Source organism: Lutjanus erythropterus, chromosome 15 (assembly GCF_056507025.1).
Source record: "Lutjanus erythropterus isolate fLutEry1 chromosome 15, fLutEry1.hap2, whole genome shotgun sequence".
Classification (NCBI taxonomy): Eukaryota; Metazoa; Chordata; class Actinopteri; order Lutjaniformes; family Lutjanidae; genus Lutjanus; species Lutjanus erythropterus.
This window is the reverse complement of record NC_139331.1, coordinates 22,788,342-22,813,470: the sequence shown is the minus strand read 5'-3', so window position 1 is coordinate 22,813,470 and position 25,129 is coordinate 22,788,342. Positions and strand designations below refer to the sequence as shown.

The window sequence follows — 25,129 nt, the reverse complement described above, 5'->3', positions numbered from 1 at the left end:
TTACTTCTTATTTAAACATTTTTGACAGCATTTTTGATTGATCAGCACCTTTCAAATTTTCAAAATGAATTCAAAGTGCAGTGTTTTTTAAGATATTTAAATGTAGTTTAAAAATATAGTTTAAATCTGAGGATTTAGAATAGCAAATGAATTATAATTACAGGATGGATATAACTCAGCACTCAATAGTTTGCACTGGATTATGATGATTTTTTTTCTTCCTTTTTGATATCTGATCAAGAATTTTTGGTCAGTACTGGACCGATACTAAATATCAGATCAGCACATCCCTATTTATAATCGTGGCCTCTCTGACTAGGGTCCCTGCTTCCTTTGCACTTATCTTCTCTACTGTAGATCTTCAGAAAATGTAGACTCACACATGTAAACAAACTGGCGAGTGCAACTGAACGGGCAGATTTTAAGTAGGCGGCAAAGTGGCAGGCAAGTAGATCCCTCTGCTCTTGGCTACATCTAAATTCTGTGTTACCTCAGGTCAGATTTATAGAGACAAGAATTTCAAATGATACGAGTAAATTTCAAGTTTATAAAAAAAGTTTTATCAGACTTTAAAGCAGATGAGTTGTCCCTTCCTCCCCGGCTCAAGTACATGCTTCTGATGTGTGCATCCTGATCGCTATGGTTTTATAGTCCTCGCGACCTATGTGCTGTTGTTGGCTTGGGGCTACAGTGTCCAGACCCAAGCCAAGTAAGGAAATACAGGCAGAAGGCTGAGTCTCTGCAGATACAGACACCACCACACACGCCATAAGTGATGATTCACATGGGTTATTTTTGTATGAGTCTATACATTGTTTCTTTGGAAAATCCTACTCATTTTGCCTTTAAAGCAGCAATATGAAATATACAATTGTGGAGAAAAATGAGCTTGGCGGTCCAAACAGCGAATTGGTATATTATATAGTTTGAAATCCTATTTAATATACAGCTTATGATTGAAGCAATTTGTTTCCACCGACCCCTTCCTCCCAAGACTGCGAGGAGCTCAGACAGGCTGCAGGAACACTGCAGGAGCGCAAGACGAGTGCAATATCGTGAACTGACAATAACAAGGGAGGATGAGCCCTACACTGTGAGTTGTCAGTTGTCTGTCAATGTAACGCTAAACTCTGGAGTTTGAAATATATTACAGATTTCTCTTTTAAGGAGGGTTGAGTGGCTTGAAATAGGTTGTTTTGCAGAGTTTGCATTTCCCAAGTCTCTATAATGGAGGTGGTCAACACGATCCACAGTCAGAATGGTCTCACTTCTGAAAATAAGACCAATAAATATGAGAAATAGATCAGAATTTTCCTTAAACTGGCCCTGAGAAAGGAACAACATTGGTTTCTGCCTCCCAACAGTTATCTCACACGTCTTTTGACACACAAAACTACATCACACACTCCCAGTCATGAGTATCTGTTATTAGATTACACATTCCTCATATCCAAACTGAATTATAGATTCAGTCTGATCAGCGTAAACATCTTCTGAACGATATCACACACACTGACTGTGCAGGATTCTGATGAGTTGCTGTCTTTGCTTGTCAAATTAAACTTGCGTGCCGTCAGTGCCTTAAACTGATTTGAAGTTTTGTGCTTACATCTTCAAAACAGCGAGTTATTGAAAAAGAAAAGCTCGGCTCCCCTCGGAATAAATACTAAAGGTGAGAAATAATCTACAGCAACCAGTGAGCACCGCTGACCAGAAGCATGTGCTGCGCGCTCCGTCGCCAAGCGGTGGCCATTCATCACCGTCCTCCTACTGTATGGCCTTCTCAGTGTCTACATGCATTAGAAATTAATGAGCTATTGAGTGAGTTGCCGGCGTGGCAGAGAGTGAGAGCTAACACAGATGATTTGACAGGCCCATGTTTCCCCCCTCCTCTGCTCCTTCTCATCAGCAGCCCACATGGTGAATGAGCACGCTCAGTTCAGCTGGTCAGACAGTCTCATCCATCCCTTCTTACTGCCTTTCATTTCCTGTCTGTCTTCTCCCCCTCCGCTGTCTCTCTGACTGTTCGTCTCTCCGTCTCTTTCTGTCTCGCTATTCAAAGCTCTCTTGTACCCTTTCCGTTCTCTCTCCATCACCCTCGAGGCAAACTCTCAGAGTCAGTGGGCGTGAGTAACTCGAGTCAAATATAATATCGCACACAATGCATGCAAACTTCACACATGCAGACGCATGTTCGTAACGCATGGAAACACATGTTAAACATTCTTAGACATTGATATATATAGTTCACTTGTAGATATCTTTACTTTCATCTTATTAGTAACAAAAAAAATAAAAATCCCACACGCTCTGTACACACATGAACAAGCACAGTGGACTTAGCTGAAGTGATTTGGACTTAAAGCCTTAAGCAATTTGACCCAAATGGTCTATGGGCACTACGAGCCAAATAAAGCAAGGGGAGGGTGGGCTGAATGCATTAATCAGAGACAAAAGAGCACTTTCCATCTGGCCGTAGCTACTTTCATCTGGTCTCTGCAACAATATATCACATATATTAAAATACATCCTGTGTCCTATTCGACCAAGCTGTCCCCGCTAACCCTCTGCACCTGACATTTAGCGGGGAATAGGATCCTTCTTCTCAGCTAACTGCCTTTTCCGTACAGTTACTGAAAGCTGTTGTCTATCTCTCTCAGACAGGATATACACTCCAGCTTGACACGCATGTTTCTGTTTTCCCCGAGGCGACGTAAAGATTGGACTAAGCAGATTTTCAAAAAGGGAATGAAGAGAAGCACACTGCAAAAATCTCCTTAAGAAGTCATTCTGTGAGACTTTGAAGACTTATTTTCTTTTTACAAATTTTTAAAAAATCTATCAGTCCAGTGTCTCAGATGCCGGTCAACTTGTTTCATTTATTTTCTCAGATCACATTAAAATTTTCCTTAATTCTAGTGTAGCAACAGGCATTGTTCTGTCTAATTTTTGACACTTCTAGAAAACACACTAATTTCAACTGGTCACAGGTTGAAATATTTGCACTGCATTTTTTAATTTTGTTTTGAAGGTAAAATGAGACATTTTGGAAATTTGCTTGTTTGATTTCTTGCTGGTTAATTTGAAGCACACAAACACAAAGGTTGGAAAAACTGGAAACAGCCAGTCTGGCTCTGCCCAAAGGTCTTAAACTCACTAATAAACATATTATATTTTGTTTGTTTCCTTTGTACAACAAACAAAGTGTAAAAATGACACCTTGTGGTTTTACTGGGGGAAACAGGGGAGTCTTGCTCCTATATGGCTGTCAGAAAACCAGCAGAGACTCTAGAAAGAGATATAAAGTGTTAGTTAGTCAGCTTTAAACATGCTGCTGGATGTGTTTTGTTACCTTTGACAGATTCAGACTAGCTGTTTCCCCTTGTTTCCAGCCTTCGTGCTACGCTTAGCTAACCAGCTGCTGGCGATAGCTTCATATTTAGAGCACAGCACAGACATGAGATTGGTTATCATTTTAAATATAAAAAAGAAATCAGTTAGAGTGAAAACAGGCAACTTGTCCGCCCTCTGGCGTTTCCAGGTGCTGTTATATGCTGTGTTGAAATCTGTTCCCTTGTTGATATGTGTCCCCCTCACCTTAGTCTGCTTAACCTAACCATAACCTATCCTTCAGCCACAGAGGGCACCGCTATGGGAAACACTGTTTGACAGGGGAACACACACAACATTGGATCGCTTTGTGTTCCTTCAGAGTCGGAGCCTAGTTCTTTTAAGAAATTATTAACATTTTGGAAATAAAAGAACAAAGAAGCACGTTGAACTGTCTGAAGAAGTGCACTGAAATTGTCACAAATGTAAATCAAATTTGACTTTTGTAATGAAATGCGCCCCAGAGTAATAACACAGTTTGAGTAAAATTAATGCTTTGCATAAGCAAGAAACTGTGGCAGGGGTTGGCATCAGGGTGGAGTGACGTTCTCAAGAAAAAGCGTGACTTTGTTCTTCATGTGGGCTGTAATGGAGACATGATTTTCCCATTTTTTGAATAGTGAAAGTGAGGCTTGTAGGGAGCCATTATAAACACAGATGCTGTCATTATTTTCAATTTAAGCAAACAAATTCCAAAAATATAATTTTAAATCGGTTATGGACAGAAATAACTCAAAACTGAAATGTGTTTTAGTATATTCTTGTTGTCTTTTAGACGTTTGGTAAACAAAAGCCAAACATTATCTATGTCTTTGCTTTGGCGTCTGTGTAAAACAGCAAGAATGAACAACTTGTACAACAAAAAAGGCATTAAGTAGCCCTGCATGGATCTATTCTTCACACACTGTGGGAACCTTTCTGTAACGCAGCATCGATAACGCTGCAAATTTATCGCTGTACCTTACATATCGGTAAGAGTCCCCTCTCAACAGCCACATCAATATCCTGATGCTTCTCCCTGTCAGCTGTTTAAAAGCCGTCATGGATTCTGAAGGTGCTGCTTCCACACTTCTCCATCCATATTGCCCTCATTACCACTTACAGTAGCTCTGCTCCAGCTAAGCTGCTGTGTGACTGGAGGGAAGCACATGATAACTCCAGGGACGGGGAATAACAGTGCAGGAATCGGGATCAAGGGGGTTCTTATTCCTTTTTTTTTCTACTGTAAATTGCTCAGCGGCTAAATGAGGAAGGGAAGCATGGATGGAGAAGTGGGCTCTGTTTCTGAGGAGGTGGCTGATTGGCTTGACTTAAACGCTGATGGAGTGTGGAGTCCTGGGAGATTGCTACATTGTCTCGCTTGCTCATGCTCATCCTCCTTCCTCCTTCTCTTTTTATGTGTGTTTAATGTCCACCACTTTCAAACGCTGCAGAAAAACCACTATCAGGAACACTACATCCTTTATTCTCTTCCTCCTCCTCTTGTCCTGCTAGTTTAAGCTAGTCAACAGTCCCACCGCTACATTACTCACCCTTCTACCCCCTAAACTCATCCGTGGCCTGACAGCGTTCCCCCTTCAGGCATCATCATCCTCATCAGCAACAGCAGGAGCACACATGCACAAATATGTATGCAAGAGCACCAATTATATTTAAAAACACACACTGTACACGCAATGCATCCACCCCCATTTCCACTCAGCTAATAATACAAAACCTTATTAAACAGGCACACAAATTACTTCTGCACACACACACACTCACACACACACACAGCACTCAAAACCTGTAAACATTCTCTCAGATATGCAGGAGGAAAGACATTACTTACCATCTTCTGCCTGGAGTCGGAACAGAATGAGCTCCCCGGCACATGCACACAAGAACACACACACTCTCTCTCTCTCACACACACACACACTTTTACACACTCACTAACTGGGAGAGGGTGAGCGAGGAGCGAGAGAGTAAGGAGGGAAAGAGGGAGATAAGAAGGGAAGGCTGGAGTGAGAAGGGCGCACAAGAGAGCGAAGGAGCAGCAAGGAAATGCAACAGCCCAAGAGACAATAAAGAGGAGGAGAATGAGGAGGAGGAGGAGGGTATATAGCTGCACATACGGTGCTGCGCTAAATCATACACGCATGACTGAGGTCTGTGTGCGCGCATGTCTGTGTGAGAATGTGTGTGTGCATTTCCCATGAGCTTCTGTTGAGGGAAATGACGGATGTGACTCTTTTTCTCCCTCCCAACTCTCACTCTTTTGCTTCTCCTCCTCCTCCTCACTCTGCCTCCTCTTTTTCTGCTGTTTTCATCCTGATTTGAGATGATGGAGTCGGGAAAGCGGGGCTGATGTGAGGTGAGCTGCCGGACTCGCCCTCGGGGATGGACAGATGGATACAGATAGACGAACAGACAGACAGAAAGAGAGAAAGACAGACCGTTCAGCACAGGCCTAGCTAGCCAAACCGTCCTGTGTGTCCGTTTCCTTCATTTTCATTTTATATCCATCTCCCCTTCCCCACCTCCCACTCTCTTTCAGTCCCTTGTCCTCTCTAACTCATTAGCTCTCCGTCCCTTCCTCTCCCTCCCACTCCCTGTTCCTTCTCTCCTTCTCGCCTTTCTTTCTTTCTCACTCACTCCATAATAAATCCTCCACACCTTCAGCAAGCCAGGAGATGAGGAGTCACTTTTATGAGCCCTACTGCACTGGAGGAGGACAATAACACATATCTAGTTGTCACACACACTCAAACACACACGCACACACGACAACAGACGCACAAGCGGTCAATACTGTCAGGTAAAACCAAACGTGAATAATTTCAGCCGAGCACAAAGGCATATAACAAGTCCTATCTATCGGTTCCACGGGGGAATAAACCTGTAAGGAATGACGACACAGGCTGTAAAACAGCGCCGGAGCGTCACACTGCGCCAGGCCTCAATGTCCTCATATTCCCAGACCAACAAAACCATCCAGTCACACACTCTGTCAAACTCGCTGCAGAGCATGTACACACATAAACACAGTCCAATGTCACAGAAAAAAAACTAAGAAAAGATGGCAGCGCACAAAGATTCCTGCAGCATCCGGACTACTTAAACAGGTGACAAATGCGAGGAAGAACTGCCATAAAGTGTCTAAGTGGGATGCTGGGCGATTGTGAGCTTTCAGAATAGCTTTAAATGCACTTTGACAGATTCTGTAAGTCCTATAACTCTACTGATGGATGATCACCAGTCTACTAAATAGTTTTTCAGCTGGGAAAAGCACTGGTGACTGCAAACACCACCAAGCACGATTCACATCACTTCCGTATTCATCAGACTTTGTGGATTTGATGTTTAAATAGGGATACTGGAAGATATTCTGAATTTTTTCAACTCATTTTTGCTGACTGCAGATGCCAATACCGATACATACAGATATTTTTTTCCCCACCTAATTGCAGAGAGACAACAAGTGTCTCCTTTAGAGTGGCATTAGCATATTATTATGGCCCACTGGCAGATGCTGACATAAAATACAAAACTTTTAAAAATTTACACATGCACTGGGCACCACAAGAAAACTGCCGCTGACATTTTGGGATCATAGCTTTTAAGATGGGAAATTAAATTTGTAGTGTTAAAGAAATGTGTTTTAGCTCCTCCTGTAGCATGACCAACGCTGACGCAGACATTTTAAAAAACCTCCACGCTGCAGAAGTACTTGCATCACGTGTGCATATTTAAAACGTCATCATATCAGCAGAAATATCTGCATTTCAAGCCAACGACAGTATGTCATTTTAAAGCCTTCACTTGTTTATGCAGATGACGAGCTGATAAAATTGTGCATCCCCAATGTTTAATATCCTCTCCACTATATGCAAAGGTATAGGTGTGGTTTCAGTTCAATCTACTCTGTAAAGACTGTTTTGTTTTCCCACAATCCCAGAACAGTTCAGCACGATCCAACTCACAATCTAAAAGATAGATAACTCAAAAAGTCTCCTCTGGGGTTTACCATGGAGCCCCACAATACCACACCAAATCAGGAAATAAAGATTGAAACAACAGCGCCTGTATTCACAGGTCAATAACAGAGATTATGTAAAATGTACTGACGCTCAGACAGTCAGTGACTTAGTCACGTTTACTGTGTCTGCCTGAACCAGCAACTCCTGGAGTAACTGACTGGGAAATACACATACACATCTCTATTGCTAATTTCCAAATTCACGTCAACCGTATGGGGTGAATTTTTATATAACTCACCCATTTAAATTATATTAAACTCATCCACAATTAATGGTGTGGATGCTTTGCTTTGGGTACCATCACAGACTGCCACACGCTCCACCTCTTTAGCCATTTTTTGGATTAACTAGGAGTTAGTCAAGTCAGGTAGCTGCCAAGATGGTGACGGCCACAGCCAACACACTGCGAGCTTCACGTCAGCTCTTCAGAAACCTATGGGCGATGCCACGAACGCTCAATCCACTGTCTGTTATACTGTCTATGGTCCTTCCCTACACTGCTTGCACAAGAAAGAAAGAAATCTATGCTGTTATCTCATGGAGCTGGTGGGAGGAAGTAATTACAATCTTCAAAATAAAACAGGTCAAACACACCACAAGAAAAGTTCTTTTATCTTATTTTCAAACCTGAACAACGTGTCTGTAACAGGTATTTTCTCCCCTGATATTATATCATGTTTATTCATGGGGACAGATGGAGGCATGTGTTAATGTCTGCATATGTGATAAATGAATCTGTGAGGATGGGTTGCTGATTTACATTTTGAAAATTCGATAATATTTGAACAATAATGTTCAGACCAGTCAGTGATCCACTCCTGCCATGTAGGTAAGGATTTCTTTTAATTTCTCCACTCATTTATTGAAAACTGTCTTAATTTGTAGTCAACTATAGAAGCAATAGAAGAAAAACGACAACAAAAACAAATGTTATTGATAGCACTTGTCCACATACATGGACAGCAGTAGTGTTGTGAGACCGGACATTCTGTACATGCTTTCCCAAATAAAAATATACACATACTGTACATACACAGAGTTGTGCACATAAACAGTCCCAAATCCCCAGCAGAGGTCCTCGATAGTGGAGGCTAACTGAGCCACGCACCCAGCGGACATCACCTCTGCCACTCCAGCAGAACATACCACAGCTCAAAACAGGGCCAAGGGGACATAATACACAAACAAACACACACGCATACGCACGTTTTCTTCTGTATACTGATAGTTACGGACAGCACAGAGTCGAGTCTCCTGTACAGATGTGGATTGCAGGGGTGGAAGCTGCCGTAGATCATTGATCCATCACACTACAGCCGGCTGATGTGACATTGGAACGGTGCTTACGCATACAGCCAGGACATAAATCATTCATCTCCCTCTGTCTGATCACTTCTCTCTGCCAATGATCCTCTGTCACCACTCATTTGCAAGTGATGATTCTGTGATCTGTCCACAGATCAGGCTTTTTTTTTTTTTTTTTTTTGCTTGTTTCACACACCAGGATGACTATCAGATTTGTTATGAGTGCTGTGAAAATCCTGCAAGGGACAGATTAGCATTCAATAGTCGAGCTTGTACTTGTGACTTTGAGCATACATGGTGAATCTTGATGAACCAAATTCAGCATAGCATAAAAAAAAACTAAATAACGGACAAGCTGTGTGATTGTAAACGGTAATCTACTTCAGGAGTTCCCAAACTTTTTCATGTCAAGGACCCCCACAATAGATGCACATTAGACCCCCAATTTGAGAGGATTTTGTCTTAAGGATTCCTCTCTGGGTATTTTTTTATTTTCAGGTTTGAAGATAAAGTCTTTCTTAATGAACAATGATGAAACTTGGATCACAACAGATTACAGTCAAACAAAACGGCCAACCCTGTTTCTTCCCTTGTTGTTTCCGATTTCCAAAAAAAAAAGTAATAAAAGTTAAAATATTCTATTTGCCCTTTTACCAGACCCTCCCTACAACCCATTCAAGGACCCCTGTTGGTCTCCGGACCCCAGTTTGAAAACCATTTCTCTACTTTAACTACCAGGTGGGTAAAGTTTACAACATTGAGGCAAAAAATAAACCAGATTAATGCTCAAAAGACTAGTTTATAATTAGACAGACCTCAAAGTTGTGAGTGTCTGGGAGGAGATTTCAGCCAAATCTATTAAAACTTGGCTTCCAATCTGCCAAACAGCATCCAAAAAAAAAAACATACAGCAGTAATGCAACACTTACTGAAAGGGACACTGACAAAAGAAGCATCAAATAGGTAAGCTAAGTGTAAGAGAAAGCTAGCTAGCTAATGTTAGCCATCTGCCTCTTAAGAAATTTATTCACCCCTAACCACAGACAGTTTAGTGAATATTAGCTATACGCAGTAGCTACAAGTCTATGAATATACTGTATGTTTCAGGGCACTAGTTTCAGTGGCTTGCCAGCTACTTGTCACCTAGCTACGTGCACAAACTAGCTGATTTAGTTAACATATAGTAAGGAATGTGGGTAATGCAGATTATGCAAGATTAAGGGAATACAGAAAGATATGTAACTAATAAACTTTAGCTAATGTCATCTCCAACATTAATGCTACACACCAGAGTACCATTTCATCATTTGGGTGAGAGAGCTAGAGACGTCACAGCATTCGGTCACACCGTGCCTTTGTCTTGGCTTAGTCTCAACCCCTCAAAGTCTGGGTCTTGTCTCTGTTCCAATACACTCTGCTATTGGTTGTGACTTGGTCTCTGTTTAAGAATCCTGTTTGTTGATTTCATCTCAGCATTCAAGACAATCTCCCCCGTGAATCCGGTCGGCAAACTGAACACTGACGCTAACTGGCAACTGAACCACACTCTGCAACTGGATATCAAATGTCCTCACAAACAGACCCCAGGCAGCTCAGAATGGTGGTCTCACCTCCTCCACTCTAGTGCTCAACACCAGAGCCCGGCAGGGTTGTGTCCTCAGCCCCTTCCTGTTCACACTGTACACCCATGACTACAGCCCCCGACATGAGAGAACTCTGTTGTGACATTTGCAGATGACACCACCATCACTGGCCGGACTTTTAAACAATAATGACACTTCATGTCAGGAGGAAATCGACAGTCTTGCAGAGTGGTGCACAGAAAACACCCCTCTGCTCAACGTCAGCAAAACTAAGGAGCTGATTGTTGATTTTCTGAGAAAGCAGTCAAAGACGCACATTCCTGTCTACAAGGAAACTTAAGCAGGCAAAATTCCTATACCATGTTATTGTCATCTTCTACAGAGGAGCAATTGAAAGCATCCTGACTGGAAACATCACAAACAATCACGGGACGTGTAGCGCCCAGGACAGGAAAACTCTACAGCAGGTCATTTAAACCTTCCAGAATATCGCTGGTTCCCATCTACACAGCATCAGTGATATCAGGGAAAGAAGGTGAGAAAGGAGAAGATGAGAAGGCACAGAGTCCAGAGGATACTAAAAGATAACACCCACCCCAGCACAGCCTGTTCACCATGATACCATCAGGCAGGAGATACAGACGAATCTATTCAGCCAGTTCCAATCAATCAATCAAGAGGAAATTACATCAAAATCTCATTATACAACCGTGCTGTAAATGATAAAAACATCACCTTGTATCCTTGAGAACTACTCCACCGCATGTTCAAAACAGGTTAAAATGCTCTTATTTTCCAGGTTCAGTTTGCATGTATTAATGAATATTATGAGCTCGCCTATTAGCACACATATGTGCATGTTTGCATGCTCTTGTTTTGGCTGGTGGCAGTGACCAGAATGGCAATACATCCATGATGAAGGTCATCAGGAAGTGGCGTGGGCTGAACTGCACCACTGCACTGTGACTCATTTCCCACATTCCAGTGAAGAAGGAGGAGTTGATTTCCATAAGCCTTGGCCTTGGCTCCAAAGCTATACATCAAGCCATTAATCAAAAAAAAAAAAAAAAAGAAAAGAAGAAAGCTATAGGACTAGCAGAGTGAGGCAGTGTCCTCTACGTGCATAGCCAGCACCTGAAAGAGTTCGTGCAAAGGCATCATGAGGAAGTGAGAGCATTGAATACTTTAATCAAAATAAATGCCAATATCAGTCAAGTTGATGGGATGTTTGGAACAGTATACAATACACACAGAGCATAAATAATGTTAGCATCAAGGTGAAAGCTCTGATGAAGAGGGGAGAGTAGACGGAGAGGGCAGCACACAGGCTGAAGAGGGATTATTGTTTTAGGTCCTAAATTCACATTACAACTTTCAATTCCAACTTCCAACAGCTGACTGAAGAAAGGTATTCAATAAGTGCAACTAAGTTCAAGCATTTATTTTCATTTCAGTTGTTTTTTTTCCGCCTTCATCACCCCCATAGTGTTTTGTTATTGCTGTTTTCATAGACAGCTGGGCTTGTGGGAGGCTTTTAACAACAAGAGAAAATGTCTATAAAAGGAGGAGTAGTTCAAAGTTCTGGTCAGTCACACTGGCACACACCTCACACAACTAATATATAATGAATTAATATCTGTTTCTGAATAAGAGCAGCCAATGAATGTGACAATACCACATAGTGTTGCAACTGATTGAAGCCGCTTTGATGAATATATGATTCATCAAACTTACAGTAAAAGGTATTGTTGGCAGGTTTTGTCAGGCCATTTTCCTGAAATGGCTCAGAATGCCCATTTCACCAAACTTTCGTGCATAACTTAACTGACGTGACCAACCCAATTAATTCAACTCAAACCACAATCTGTTTCTTATTCTACCCAAGTAGTTTTGTTACAGTGTCAACAAAGGTCACCTGATGACCTGCACATCAAAATGTACTAAGATATTAAGGGCAAACAACTCCAGGGAGAGTCAGAATTTGCATTTCTGGAACTACAGTCAAGTGGGGTTTTGTCATTGAAACAAAGGGCTTTTGGAGCTGTGGGCCATTGTTTTCAGGATAACGTGCTGTCAGAGTAGTGTGCTTCTGTTGTCAGGATAAGAGACTTTTGCAGCAGTGGGCTTCTTTAAAGAACAATGGGCCTTCGGAGCAGTGGACTTTTGTTTTAAGAACAATGGGACTACAGGACGTCGGATACAAATAAGCTTTTAGTCCAGTGGGACATTTTTTGGATTACTGTGTTTTAGAATTATGGGTGTTGGAACAATGGGCGGTTCCCCATGGATCTGCTACGGAGTTCGCTGCCAACAGCTACAGAAGTTTCCAGTGGACTCCTTTATTCAATAGTCGGTGATTAAAAATATGAGAATAAGATCCAGGTCGCCAAATATTTCGCTGTATCAGCGTTAGGCTATATGTTCATTCACTATACAAGTGCAATTCTGATTAGGTCTCAGCGAACCAGCGCACATGAAAATTCTAACCAACATTACTCCAGTGAAAATAAGAACAGAAGACACAACACACACACACTCACACACTGTCAACCATCCTCTGAGTCAAAGCCCCATCTCCCATATGCTTCATTAATCCAAACTCACCATTACATAACTGTACTAAATGCTCACAAGAGTGGAAGAGTACAACTACCCTCGCTGTATCTTGTGCATGTGTGTGTGTTTGTGTGCGTCTGTCCATGTGTGCTTTCTTGTGAGTGTGTGCACGGTACACAAGTACTGAAAATCTGGTTACATGAATGATTGTGGAGCTGCTCAGTTTGTAATCCTTTTGTATCTGCTTGCATTTGTGGGCTGTGGGCTGTGTGTGTGTGTGGTGCATGTTAGAGTGAGACAGTCACTTTCTCCCTTAAGGATGATTTTGTGTGTCCAAATTTACTGTATGTGTGTGTGTACTCCCATTTGTTGCTCTGCAGATAGACAGGTTTGGACATCAGTTGTGAGTCTGCACTCCTCTGTGGTCTACATACACACAAACACACACACACACACACACACACACACACACACACACACACACACACACACACACACACACACACACACACAGGCTTTATCCTTAATAGAAAAACCTCCGTCTGACACAGACGCACACACACATGTTCATGAACAATATTTTTCGCATATGTTCAAAATTCAGACCCACATCAACACAGACACTGCGCATTTATGTGCGTCTTCATTTTTGCTAACACACATGCCCTCCACCTGAAAACACGCACATACCCACACACACACGTTCTGTAACTTGACAAATGCTACTTGAGCTGGAAGTGCTGATACACAACCTGTGAGTGTATTTATGCATGTTTCTATTTGGCAGAGAGCATTTCCTTGCTTGCGCTTTGCTCTGTGAGCCGTGGTGTCGGGGCCGCTTGTACGGGGAACGGCGGCGGCAGCACTGGCGGTGACAAGATTAAGACCTACTCCATACCTTCTCCTCTCAAAGCCACCACGCAGCGCTGCCAACAAGACCCGGCTAACAAACTAAAACAGCCCACAGTGGCACATGAAATGCATCAGTGAACAGAGCCATTCTGGCTCTGGCTCCGGGGACATTGTGTACATACTGTCGGCAGCCGCTTGCAACGTGGGAATTTCAAAGAACATATGGCAGCTTGTCGCTGGGAAACAGCCTGTGTCAGAATCTAAACAAGCTAAGAGCTATACCTAGAGAAGCCATTAACTGTCTGCTATCTGCCACGCACAAAGACACACATGTCCAGACACGCATGTCACACACAAACGCTGACTAATGTGGTTGGCATGTGATCGTGACAGGCTAGTGATGCTCAAACTGGGTCATTGAGAAAGAAATGCTTCGGAGGAGAGACAGGTGTGAGTGTGGAGGAGAAGGGAGGGCTGATGGGAGAGGACTACCTCGCTGCATCAGTAGACCCAGTAGCAGCACTGGGACAACAGTGGCGCTATTAAAGCTCCCCACTGTCCAATTATTTACAGCTCTACACTCTGTTGCTGAGATGAGGTCAAAAACACCTCAGCTGAGTCTGAGGCTCTCAAACCATGATCAGTTGTGCGAGCTGTGATCACCGCAAGGTTGGGAGCAGAGCACAGTGTAGAGGGAAGAAGTGGCACGGGTTTGGGTCAACAATTTGGGTCATGTAGCTGGAAAGCACGGGGAAATAAAACCGAAAGTGTAGCATCATATGAACAGTTCGTACAACCTTTTAATTGTAAAAGTCAAGCACTTTTCAAGCCCTTTCAAGGCACATAAACCAAAGACTTTAAGACTATCAAAACCTCAAAACAATTATAGCAACAAATTGTTGCTATAATTTAAAGTATACTCACAGAAATCAATGTATATTCTCACTTTATTTTACCAACTTTTTATATAACCTCTGATTGTATTTGTATTTTGATCATGATTATTTAATGCTTGCTAAGGAATCAACAATTTATCTAGCTAGCCAGTTGTCAGTGAAGTGACAGCCTGACATACTGCTTAGATGAAGGAAGAAGTTAAACGCACTTCAATAGACTCACACGGAATTGCAAGCCTGTCTGGTGCTTTCAAGAGCGGGATAATCTCGTCAGAGAAGAAACTTGGAAAATGAGTCTTAAGTATATTGGAGCACATGGACTCAACTTTTATTCTACTTCAGAGACTAACATTTCAAAGCCAGAAGCGTCTTCATCACAGTGACATTCTCTTAAATAACCTTATTAGACACTCATTCAGCACAGGCTGGTAAAATAGGGAGGAGCCAAGACACTATATTGAAACAGAAAACAGGACAGCACACATTCTAAAAGCAGATGCTCGCCCTCATGATGCTGGATGGATCGAAAAAACATCACATCACACATCGGTGCCATGCCAGTCAGTTCAGCTCCACCCTGCGTCCAGCATAGGAGACAAACAAATCTGACGACAGGATTGTTTAATTGCAAAAAACATAAAAAAAAACCCTTTTGGTTTACATGAGTGATTGTACTAATTTAACAACAGATTATGTATAAAATTAAGCATTTCTCAAAGAGCACATACAATTTCAAGCATATTTACCCACCTTGAAAACTTAACGGTTAAAATTAAACATTTTCCAAACTTTAGAGACTTTGTACAAACCCTGCATGAATTCCCATTTAGCACAAAAAAGAAGAAGACTGGAAAGACGTCAGTGAACATTAATGGTTACGGTGCCGCAAACCATTTTCATTGCTTTGTGAGAAACAACATCAAAGATGTAACTGAATGAACTTGCAGTGCACTATTAAAGTATAAAACCCAAAGAGGAATGCTACAGCCAGCTGCTATCATTGTTTGACGTCTTTGCTCTCTCCACAGAAAACAATAATTCAAACAAGTGCAAAACAACTTTGCCACTGATCATATGCAGAGAACAAACAAACAAAAAAACTTTCTTTTCTTTACTTATTTTCTTTATTTTTTGGTACCGATCAATAAACCATTAGGATTCTTTTTGAAGGCATATTAAAAAGTGAACAGATCTGGGTTAAGACCAAGATGAGAATCAGTACCAGCTGTTACAACAGCTGGAAACAAGAGGACTACTGCTAAGCTGTTGTCATTTCAAGCTACTGTTACTATACTTATCAAGTGCAATACAAAAGAAACCAGCAGTGACTAAGACAGAGACACAATCAAAAAAAACCTGCAGACTGCGCAGTCCAGTGTCATGAGACTTAGAAGCAAACTAGAATACAAGACTGTCAATAAGATATAATGAAGTAATGTTTAATGAAATATTTTACCACTGCAGGTTCAAATCTCATAAAACCTGTCTAGAACCCGGGGATTCAAGACTTTCTGTCTGTCTGTGCCATCTCATCACTTGCTCCTGAGTTCTCCTCATCTTGACCGCTTGTTTTCGCTTCTGAACATCATTTTTAAATATCTACATTTGCACCAGACTTCTAAAAATTCAGCACCGGGGTCAGGCCGAGTCTGTAGCCCTGCATGACCTCTCATCGCTCCATGAACTAGAGAGATCTCCTCTGACTGCTTCCTCCGTCTCATGACCCGCCTATGCACCCGCCCACCCTCCCTCCTCCACTAACATCCCATCCCTCTCTGTTCCCATGGCAACCCCCTCATCTATTCCCACAGCACCTGCCTGCTGTCCGGGAGACACATGGAGACATGACACTGACAGATGAGGTGAAAGAAAAGAGAGAAACAGGAGACAGAGAGAAAGAGTTTGACGAAAATCTGCGTTTTAAAAACCTGCAGGAAAGATCGGTGAAAACATAAAAGGATACTTGGACATTTCATATTAATGTGTTTCTTTTTGCATCAAAAAATTGTGTCTTTCACACTGAACAAGTTTCATTACACTCCTCATTAAAACGAAAAGTAACCAACCAAAATGTTAAAGTATCCCATAAAAAGCTGGGACAGACAAAGCGCACTAAAGAGTTTAAAAAATTGTGTTAAATTAAACCCGAAGGCGCTTCCATCCAAGCATAAGACCCACAACCTGCTGTCTCCATAAACACACAAATACACACACTCACCCACAATCAACAGGGGTTTTACATAGAAAACACATAGAAACAAACACAAAACATACACTTTGCTGAGTCGAGACACTGAAGGAGAACACCGGTCAAAGACTGTGTGTGTGTTGTTTGAATGTGTGCTGTAGGAATGTAGGATTTGTTTTATTTTAGATAACCTGAAATTAAATTAAGACATAAAAAGAAATGTAACAAAACTAGAAAAACTGAGAGAAAATAACACAGTAAAACCGTTTTCCAACCCAAATAATTTAAATAGAATAATCAGTCACAATCAGAAATCCTCTGATTAGAAAAATGATTCTACTAAAAACCAAATATGCTTGTACACAAAATAGAAAACTATGTAACTACAATAACCATGGTCTGCACTGAAAAAAAGTCAAAGTCAAACTCTTTTGAAATAGTTTTGAAATAAACTAAAATAAAGTTTTTGCCAACCTATAATCTTTTGTTGAGAAAACTTACCTTTCTTGAATTTGAATCTTTGAGTTTTAGACACAAAACATTTTGTATTTCAAGAACTCATTTAAATGAAAGTGAATATTGGTTCATAATGATTGTATATTTTCAATTGCAACCATTTAATTCTGAAGCACCCAAATAATGACAAATTAGGTTCAGAGCTTACTAGGAACAATCTTTGAAATACTCCCCCCCCCCCCCCCCCCCCCCCAAAAAAAAAACTCAAAGATTTAAATTTATCTAATGAATAAAAGTAAGTTATCTCAACAAAATATTATAGGTCAAAAAAACATTTTTTTTCCAAGCTTATTTCAAAACTTTAAGCGTTTGACTTTGACTTAAAACTCAAGACGTTAGAGAATACAGTAGCCTTGAAGTGAAGAGTTTTCTCAACTTTTCTTTTTTTGTTACAGCGTGGAAGTAAACACAGTTCAGCTGCGGGAGACAAACAGCCGGGCTGAGCAGACGACGACTGAGCAGACTGGGCTAAAAGGCAGGCGTTGTTTGTGTGTGTGCTTATGAGAATATACAGTATGTGTGACGTTAAAGCTGCATGTTCCTGCTTGCTTACCCTGGTGAGAACCTCTTTAAATTCTGGAGTAAGGACTTCAGGTGAGCATTTTTTTTTGGACATTTTCAAAGATCAAGTTTTGATTTCAGACATTTAAAATTAGGTTACAATTTAGGGTTATTATCAGCATTAAATCTTCACATTACAGTACAATAAAATGAACACGTGTAGCTTTAAATGGCTGAAAAAACGAATTAAATCTAATCTAGCATCAAAATTCATTCTCAACTTTAGAAATACTAGTTTGGAAAAACAAGGTCAACATACCAGCTTTTTCTGGAGCTTCATCAGCAGGTGGAATTTGCTTTATTCTTTCCCCCCCCCCCCCCCCAATATATTTCAACTTATGGACTCTAAAATACTCAGTTGGAAATTAAATGTTTGGATCATGGAAACAATGCTATGCAGCTACAAAAGGAATCTAACGCTACAAAAATACTAATAACGTCAGAGTAGCTCAAAAAATTAACAGACTTGCAAAAAAAAAGGGGAGGAAAAAAACTGCGCAGCTTTCAAATGTTAATTCAGAATTTGAATGTCAAGGTTATAATCAAAGCTTCAAAATATTCAGTACAGCCGAGGAGAGATATTTCATTTTACTGTTGGGTGGACAATAAATAGAAAACAGCAAAATTACATAATGACAGCCCTTTGTATGTAGTAGGAAAAATAAGAATATACTTAGAACCTAATTACAAAGGTAAGTAAATCTTAAATATTATATCATCACGAGGTAATGCAGTCTGCGAATGTGTTTTATTCAATTTAGTGGTAGATAAAGATTGTTTTAAGTTAATCTTTGCAAAGTAGCTGCTTACTGGAACTCTGCCATCACACACTTCCAGAGTTTACTTGACAAACACTCATCTCACACCAAGACCTAACGTGTGTGGGGATAGCAGACAGTGGACCAAACCATTATGTACTGCATGATGGGGGGAGGCAATCTTTCTAAATTTAAAATCAAAAATTTTTTCAGATATAATTAGTTCTTCTTCTGCCGAAGACTGTGTGATGCAGTTGTACGCTCAGGAAGAAGAAACGAAGAGAGCCTTGAATTGGGATTGTGTGTGTGTTAGAGGGCTATTTCCAAGTTCAGGAAAAAAAAAGTTTCAGCACTTCACTTTTAACCAACACTAAAAGTGCAATGGATGAAATCCTATCATTCACTGAGCTCACATTTAAGTAGATCATCTCCAAGACAACTCCATCTGCTGAGGAAGGCTGTGTGATATGGTTAAAACGGCCAGTAAAAGCTAAGTGAATCTCGAGCTGGAACGAATGAATTTCAGCTTTTTCAAAACTCCTCAAACTGTCGTCAAGTTTATTGGGCTTGCTAATCACCAATACATTGCAGCATGAGGAGCATAAAAACCAATATAATTGAGTCCAATTTTTCTCCTGGATCTGTTTATAATTCACATTTATAAAGAAATCAATCCAAAAATCCTCAGATTTTTTGGAAAAGAAATTTTGCAGCTAAGTTGGCTACCACTTATTCAGTTTAATGATTAAATTTAGTGTTGAGGATGGAGTTCAGGAAGTGCATTTTGCCAACGTAAAGTCCTCACAAGGCTATAAGCACCGCCGTGACAAATCCGTGTTTGTCTAAATGTATGTATGTACGAGTGTGTTTGCTGCATGTGTACTCACTTTGGGTGTGGGACAGGAAGCGGTAGAGAGGCGGGAGGTGGCCTGAGCGCGGGGCGACTCCGAGGGCGTGGTGCTGAGAGAGGCTGTGTCCCTGGGCAACACCTGCACACCCCGCGAGATAATGGAGTCTGGGATCTGAGGTCGCACACACACACAAACACACACAAACGTACGCAGACACACGTGCATGTAAACACCACACACCATGAACTCGTAGGCAGGCAGCACGCATACACATACTGATATTCATCGAGGAAGACACACACATACATATATATATAAATATACAGACGCTACAAACCCCTCGACTGTTGGGTCATACGTCAAACCACGCCTACTCACAGGGTTGATGCGGATGAAAGGCAAATGGCCTCAAAAATGTGACACGATGATGGCAAATAATGAGATATCAGGGGGGCGGAGTCTTACCAACATCCATCTGTGACTGGACAATGAGGTGGGATGTTACCCTGACAACCGAGCCATAAAGCAGGGTCCAGGCTGCAGACAGGGCAGGATAGGATGATGGGTATGGAGAGATACTTGATGTTACATGTGACTGCACACACAGATGTATGTAGAGACACACAGTCATGATATATGATATGATTCACAGAGATACATGATGAGCTCACGTTAAAGGGATAGTTCGGATTATTTTAAGTGGGGCTGTATGAGATACTTCTTGATCAGTGTATTACCCTCAATTTGGAGAAGCAGACAGGAGTACCAGCACACATGCTAAGCAATGTACTTCTGTGGACAGGGTCAGCAACAAAACATATCTTAGCCTCTCAAAACAAGGTCCACCGAAAAAGATGTGTGTCAGTTGAAGTGCATACTATGCTTAGATCATTTTCAGTCCCTTGCCCTTGCTGAATCTGAACTATCCTTTTAAAACACAAACGAAATGGTCGAGGCAGTGGCAGACCAGCAACTCCCAAAAAAATTACTGATATTGCAAATACAGTGCGGTTAGTTTGGAGAGAGCAATATTTGGCTTATATATTACAACAGTTTTCTGTCGGAAAAGTCTGTCTGACGGCAAGGTAAAGCAGTGAAAATATTCTTAACATAGTGCACACTGACACTGATATTGGACCTTTTTTAAGTGGCTAAAATATGTAAGCCTCCTTCACTAGTATTCCTCTGTGCTTCTCCAAACTAGTGGCAATGTAGGTAATAAACTAACTGTCAAAAAGTACATCATACAGCCCTCCTTCAAATAATTGAAACTATCCCTTTAAAGAAGGGGTTCACTCTTTTTCATCTTGACTTACAATGTTTCCACACTTTTAAGAACCATGATGTATGAACCATGATGAACCATGACTGAATTTTTGTTTATTTGGGTGAACTATCCCTTTAACTGCATCAGCGAAATAGAAGTGTATGACTGTGTACTTCCTGCTTTTGAAGAAGATATTAATCACAGATTTTGAAGGTGTAAATGATTTTCTCAGTTGGACCACATTAAGCCCAGCAGGAAGCAGCAGCAGAGGCATGTTATTAAGGCTGAAAAACAGTAAATCTATCATTTCAAGGTGCTACCTGTAGCATTTTTAAACATCAGTGTGTCATGTTCAGAGTCATTGTGTACCTTCAGGATAATAAGATCATGACAGCCTGGATCAGCATCAATTATGCTCAAATGCTGCAAAATACAACTTTGAACTTCTTCAAAGACTGATCACATAACTAAGACAAGTACACTCTGTAATTCACACATTTATACTTGATCTAATTTCAGTGTTATCAAACATCCCACAGCAACATCTGCCATTGATCAAAACAACAATAGCTCCTTTATTCTATGTGCATAATACAGTTACGTAATATTAAAGCCTCAGTGTTTGGTGATGGTGTCTTTTGCTTTGAACAGATTCTGAACTGCGATAAAGTAATATCACTGGTCAACACACCTTTAAACACGACGCAATTCATCCTTCAGATTTTTCCATTTGGACAAATTATATAAAAACGTTCAGCCCAAAATCAAAAGTACATATTTTTCCATATTTTACATATTTTAGTGAGAGATCTTTTTGTTCTCGTTTTGGTGTGAGTTGCAGAGTTTTGGAAATATTGGCAATAGAGATGAACTAGATGGCACTCGAAAAAAAACCCCAAAACAAAACAAAACAAAAAACTCAACAACAATGTCTCTTTCCAGGATTCATGACCAGGTCACGCAGGATAATCCACAGACCCTGTTGTGAGCAGTTTCACGAGGGAACCATATCCCTGCTCCTACAAGTCCATTGCCTGCGACTGCTCCAGTCGCGGAAATACGGGTATTTTTGCGATTGATAGCAAAAAGAGCGACCCTCACACCCATTTACACCTGGTACTGAAAAGCGATCTTGTATGGATTGTGTCTTCACGGACTTCACAGCATTTCCATCTTGAGAGAAAGAACATGTATTTTTTTCTTATCTGGATAACTTATCCAGACCATCACCAGTGTCAGGTAGCAGTAACCCTGGGAGGAACCCAGTGCCGCAAGGTGTGCAAGTGTCGATGATCAAGTAGCTCTGCTCTTCATCAATGGACAAAGATGATTCACCGCTAAAAGCTGTCAGGTTTTGTCTGAGTTGGCCAAAGCTCAGGGACAAAGGGTTTTACAAGTGTGGACAAGAGAGAAGCAGCAGACAGCAGAAGAACATCCCTACAGCGGACATCTCCGAAACCCAGAAACTCACACCAAAATTATTGGATAAATAACACTAAAGGGAAGCAGAACACCATGCATATTTGATCTTGGGGTGAACTGTCCCTTTAAGACCACATCACTAGATCTTAGTACTCATCTGCCCTCTACCTTCCCTTTGTTTGCACTGGCTTCATCGAAATGAACCAGAATGGAAATAATTTTTTATTTGCTTTTTTATTTTCCTTCCTACATCATCTGCCACTGCCAGACATTATGACATTATGACATTATGACATTGTGACAGTGTGATTAGCTTTAAATTATCTTGTTGGTGACTTATTGATGTTAAAAGGTGACATAGAGCACCTCTAACACATGCTCGTATGAATGACATGTGTGGACATGTATAGATGATGTTTGAAATGGATGAAGTCAGATCAATGAAAACTGAAATTTGTGCCACAACAAACCCCCCTCCCCTCCGCTCTCTCCTGCGTCTGGGTACCTTTGCAGCGATTGATGCAGCGGTGATGTGGGAGGAGGAGCTGTCCTCGGTGGACGCCACCCCGCTGTCCTTCTTCTCCTCGTCCTCCTCTTCACACTGCACGCCCTTGTCCTCTGTCTGCCGGCGTGGCGAACTGTTGGGCGGCGGCGAGAGGGGCGGCGGTGGCGATGGCAGGTCCTCCAGCTCGTCCGCCGCCTCCTTTACCTTCACCACTGCGTCCCGCAGAAGGTCGATAGCGTGCGGCAGCGCCGGCAGGATGAACTGGAAGCATTCCTGGACGGGTAGAGGGGGAGAGGGGAGAAAACATCAGTGACAGGGATTTGGGTGACATGGACAGCTGTCTTGCACTGATACTTTCAAAGGGTAGAGAGAGAGCGGATGACACGGAGCAAATGAACCGCAGGCAGGAGTCAAACCGGCGGCCGCTGCAGAGGACTGGTAGCCTCAGTACATTTTTTTTTGCGCACATTCATGACTGTATGACAGTGACAGCTGGGGCCAGAGGCATTATGTTTTCAGGTCAACCCATTTTTGTGAATGCAACAAGAGCACGGTTTCGACAAATCTGGCAAAAATGTCCACTTGTTCTCAAGGATGGACCGATTAAAGTTGGGTGGCAAGAGGTCAAAGGTCAAGGTTACCGTGACCTAAAGAACCTGAAGAATTTATGCACTAATTATAACAAAAATACACAGAAATATGTGATAGGATAAAATGATGAGGTGATGACATTTTATGTCAAAAAGGTCAAAGATCAACTTCACTGTGATGTCATAACATTCAGCTCTCTATCAATCCTCTGTAAAAATAGTTAAGTGAGTAAAGACAGCATGTTTATCACTGGAAATGATTTATTGGAGTCATACATGTCAATATAGTGAGAATTTCAATGTTGCCAAAAAATACACTTAACACCTTTTATTAAATTCTGTGAAAGTTAGAGGTCAATATAGTGGCGAGTTCTACATTAAGTTCTTTCAGTCTTCACTTCATACATGACAGGAGTCTGGACAGACACGGATGTAAACTGTAACTTTATTTTTTATTTTTTGACTGCTCGGTTTTATAGGACTGTTGACAGCTGACTTCTCACCCTCCCTGACCAGCCTCTAGAGGCCACAAGTGATCGACAGCTGCTCCAGTTTGAAATCTTATTTCAGCTAGAGACAATGTGTGTGAAGTTCATGTTAATGTTGGCTGAACTTAACAAACTCGCTGGCTGCATCTGGTGGTTGCGGTGGCATTACAGTAGGTGCTTCACCATCTGTTGCCTGGAGAGGATCTGCACTCCTCTGAGTGCACTCCTCTAGTTTCATATTAAAAGCCTCCAACCCCTTCTCAAGTACGCCATGCTTTATTCACCAAATGTTACCGGCTATCTGGACTTCATCAGCACATCAGGGACAACAGAAAATGTTGAATAAAGCATGATGTACTAGAGAGAAGTTGTGCGAAGCGTTTTAATTTTGATGGACTCACACTGGTCTGCATCTTGCTGTGTGTGCATTCTCAAAGTCAGAGAGTGTGTCATTAAAAGCCTCGTTCCTAGAAAGCTCTTCATGTGAAACATCCACGCAAAAAATGGCAAAGTAGAGCTGCAGAACTAGAAATAATTAATAAGTGAGTACAAACATGTTTTGGTTCGAGTATGAACCTGTTCATACCTGGTGTTATCATGTATCTTAGGTAATCTGATCACAAGTGGACAGGTATGAAACTTAATTATCAAATCTTTGTATTAACTGTCAAAATTGGTGGTAATGGACACTCGAGACACATTGTGATGCCAGATGAGAGCTGATGTAGTTAGAGCGGTCCATGTGAGATTTGATCACCCAAACTGCACATTAATACCAGGCGTAAACAGCATGTATAACATCACTGGAGTGAATTAGTGTGGTGAAAATGTAGATTATCCTGAATTTATCGCGGCAACAAGTAAACATGAAGGAAGTCTGAAATTTAAATTAACAGGAAAAAAAACATTAACAGCAAAATTTAATGGAATGAGATCTGAAAACATGGAAACATCTCACAAAAATATGATTAATTATTGGGGCTGCATAATATGGTAAAAATAAAAAGTCATATTGTGATTATTTTGACTGAGATTGCAAATACAATATGTGATATGATTAGTGGGAAGTAAATTTTTTTGCATCACAATTTTCTTTTTCATTGAACAAATAAAGTCATGATAATGCGACATTCGTTGATGTCTGTTCTTACATCTTGAGAAAAACATTGTTAGGCCCGAGTCATCTCGGCAGCACTACAGTGCTCCATTATGACAGTATTTTGTCACACATTTTCCTTTATCAAAAAATTGTGGGGTTCTGCAATTTGACCAGTTGCGTATTTGTGGAGCCCTGTTAATTTGACTCAAACACAGGGAAAATGAGAAATAAAGCACACAGCTATAACCAGGAACACTGTTATCCCATTTCTATCTAACAA

General features: G+C 41.2%; 1 protein-coding gene across 9 annotated transcripts in view; it reads right to left on the bottom strand.

Annotated features, from left to right (window-relative positions):
- Nucleotides 1-25,129, bottom strand: part of gphnb (gephyrin b) — a 144,871-nt gene that overhangs the window by 42,636 nt on the left and 77,106 nt on the right. For 6 of the 9 annotated variants that reach the window (XM_084737140.1, XM_084737144.1, XM_084737145.1 and 3 more), the window contains exons 7-8: nt 22,673-22,945; nt 19,515-19,649 (exon numbers count right to left, since the gene is read on the bottom strand). In XM_084737140.1, coding sequence (XP_084593266.1) covers nt 19,515-19,649; nt 22,673-22,945 — 408 coding nt within the window. The remainder of the gene's footprint in view (nt 1-19,514; nt 19,650-22,672; nt 22,946-25,129) is intronic. The other 3 variants (XM_084737143.1, XM_084737146.1, XM_084737149.1) reach the window with 1 other exon arrangement.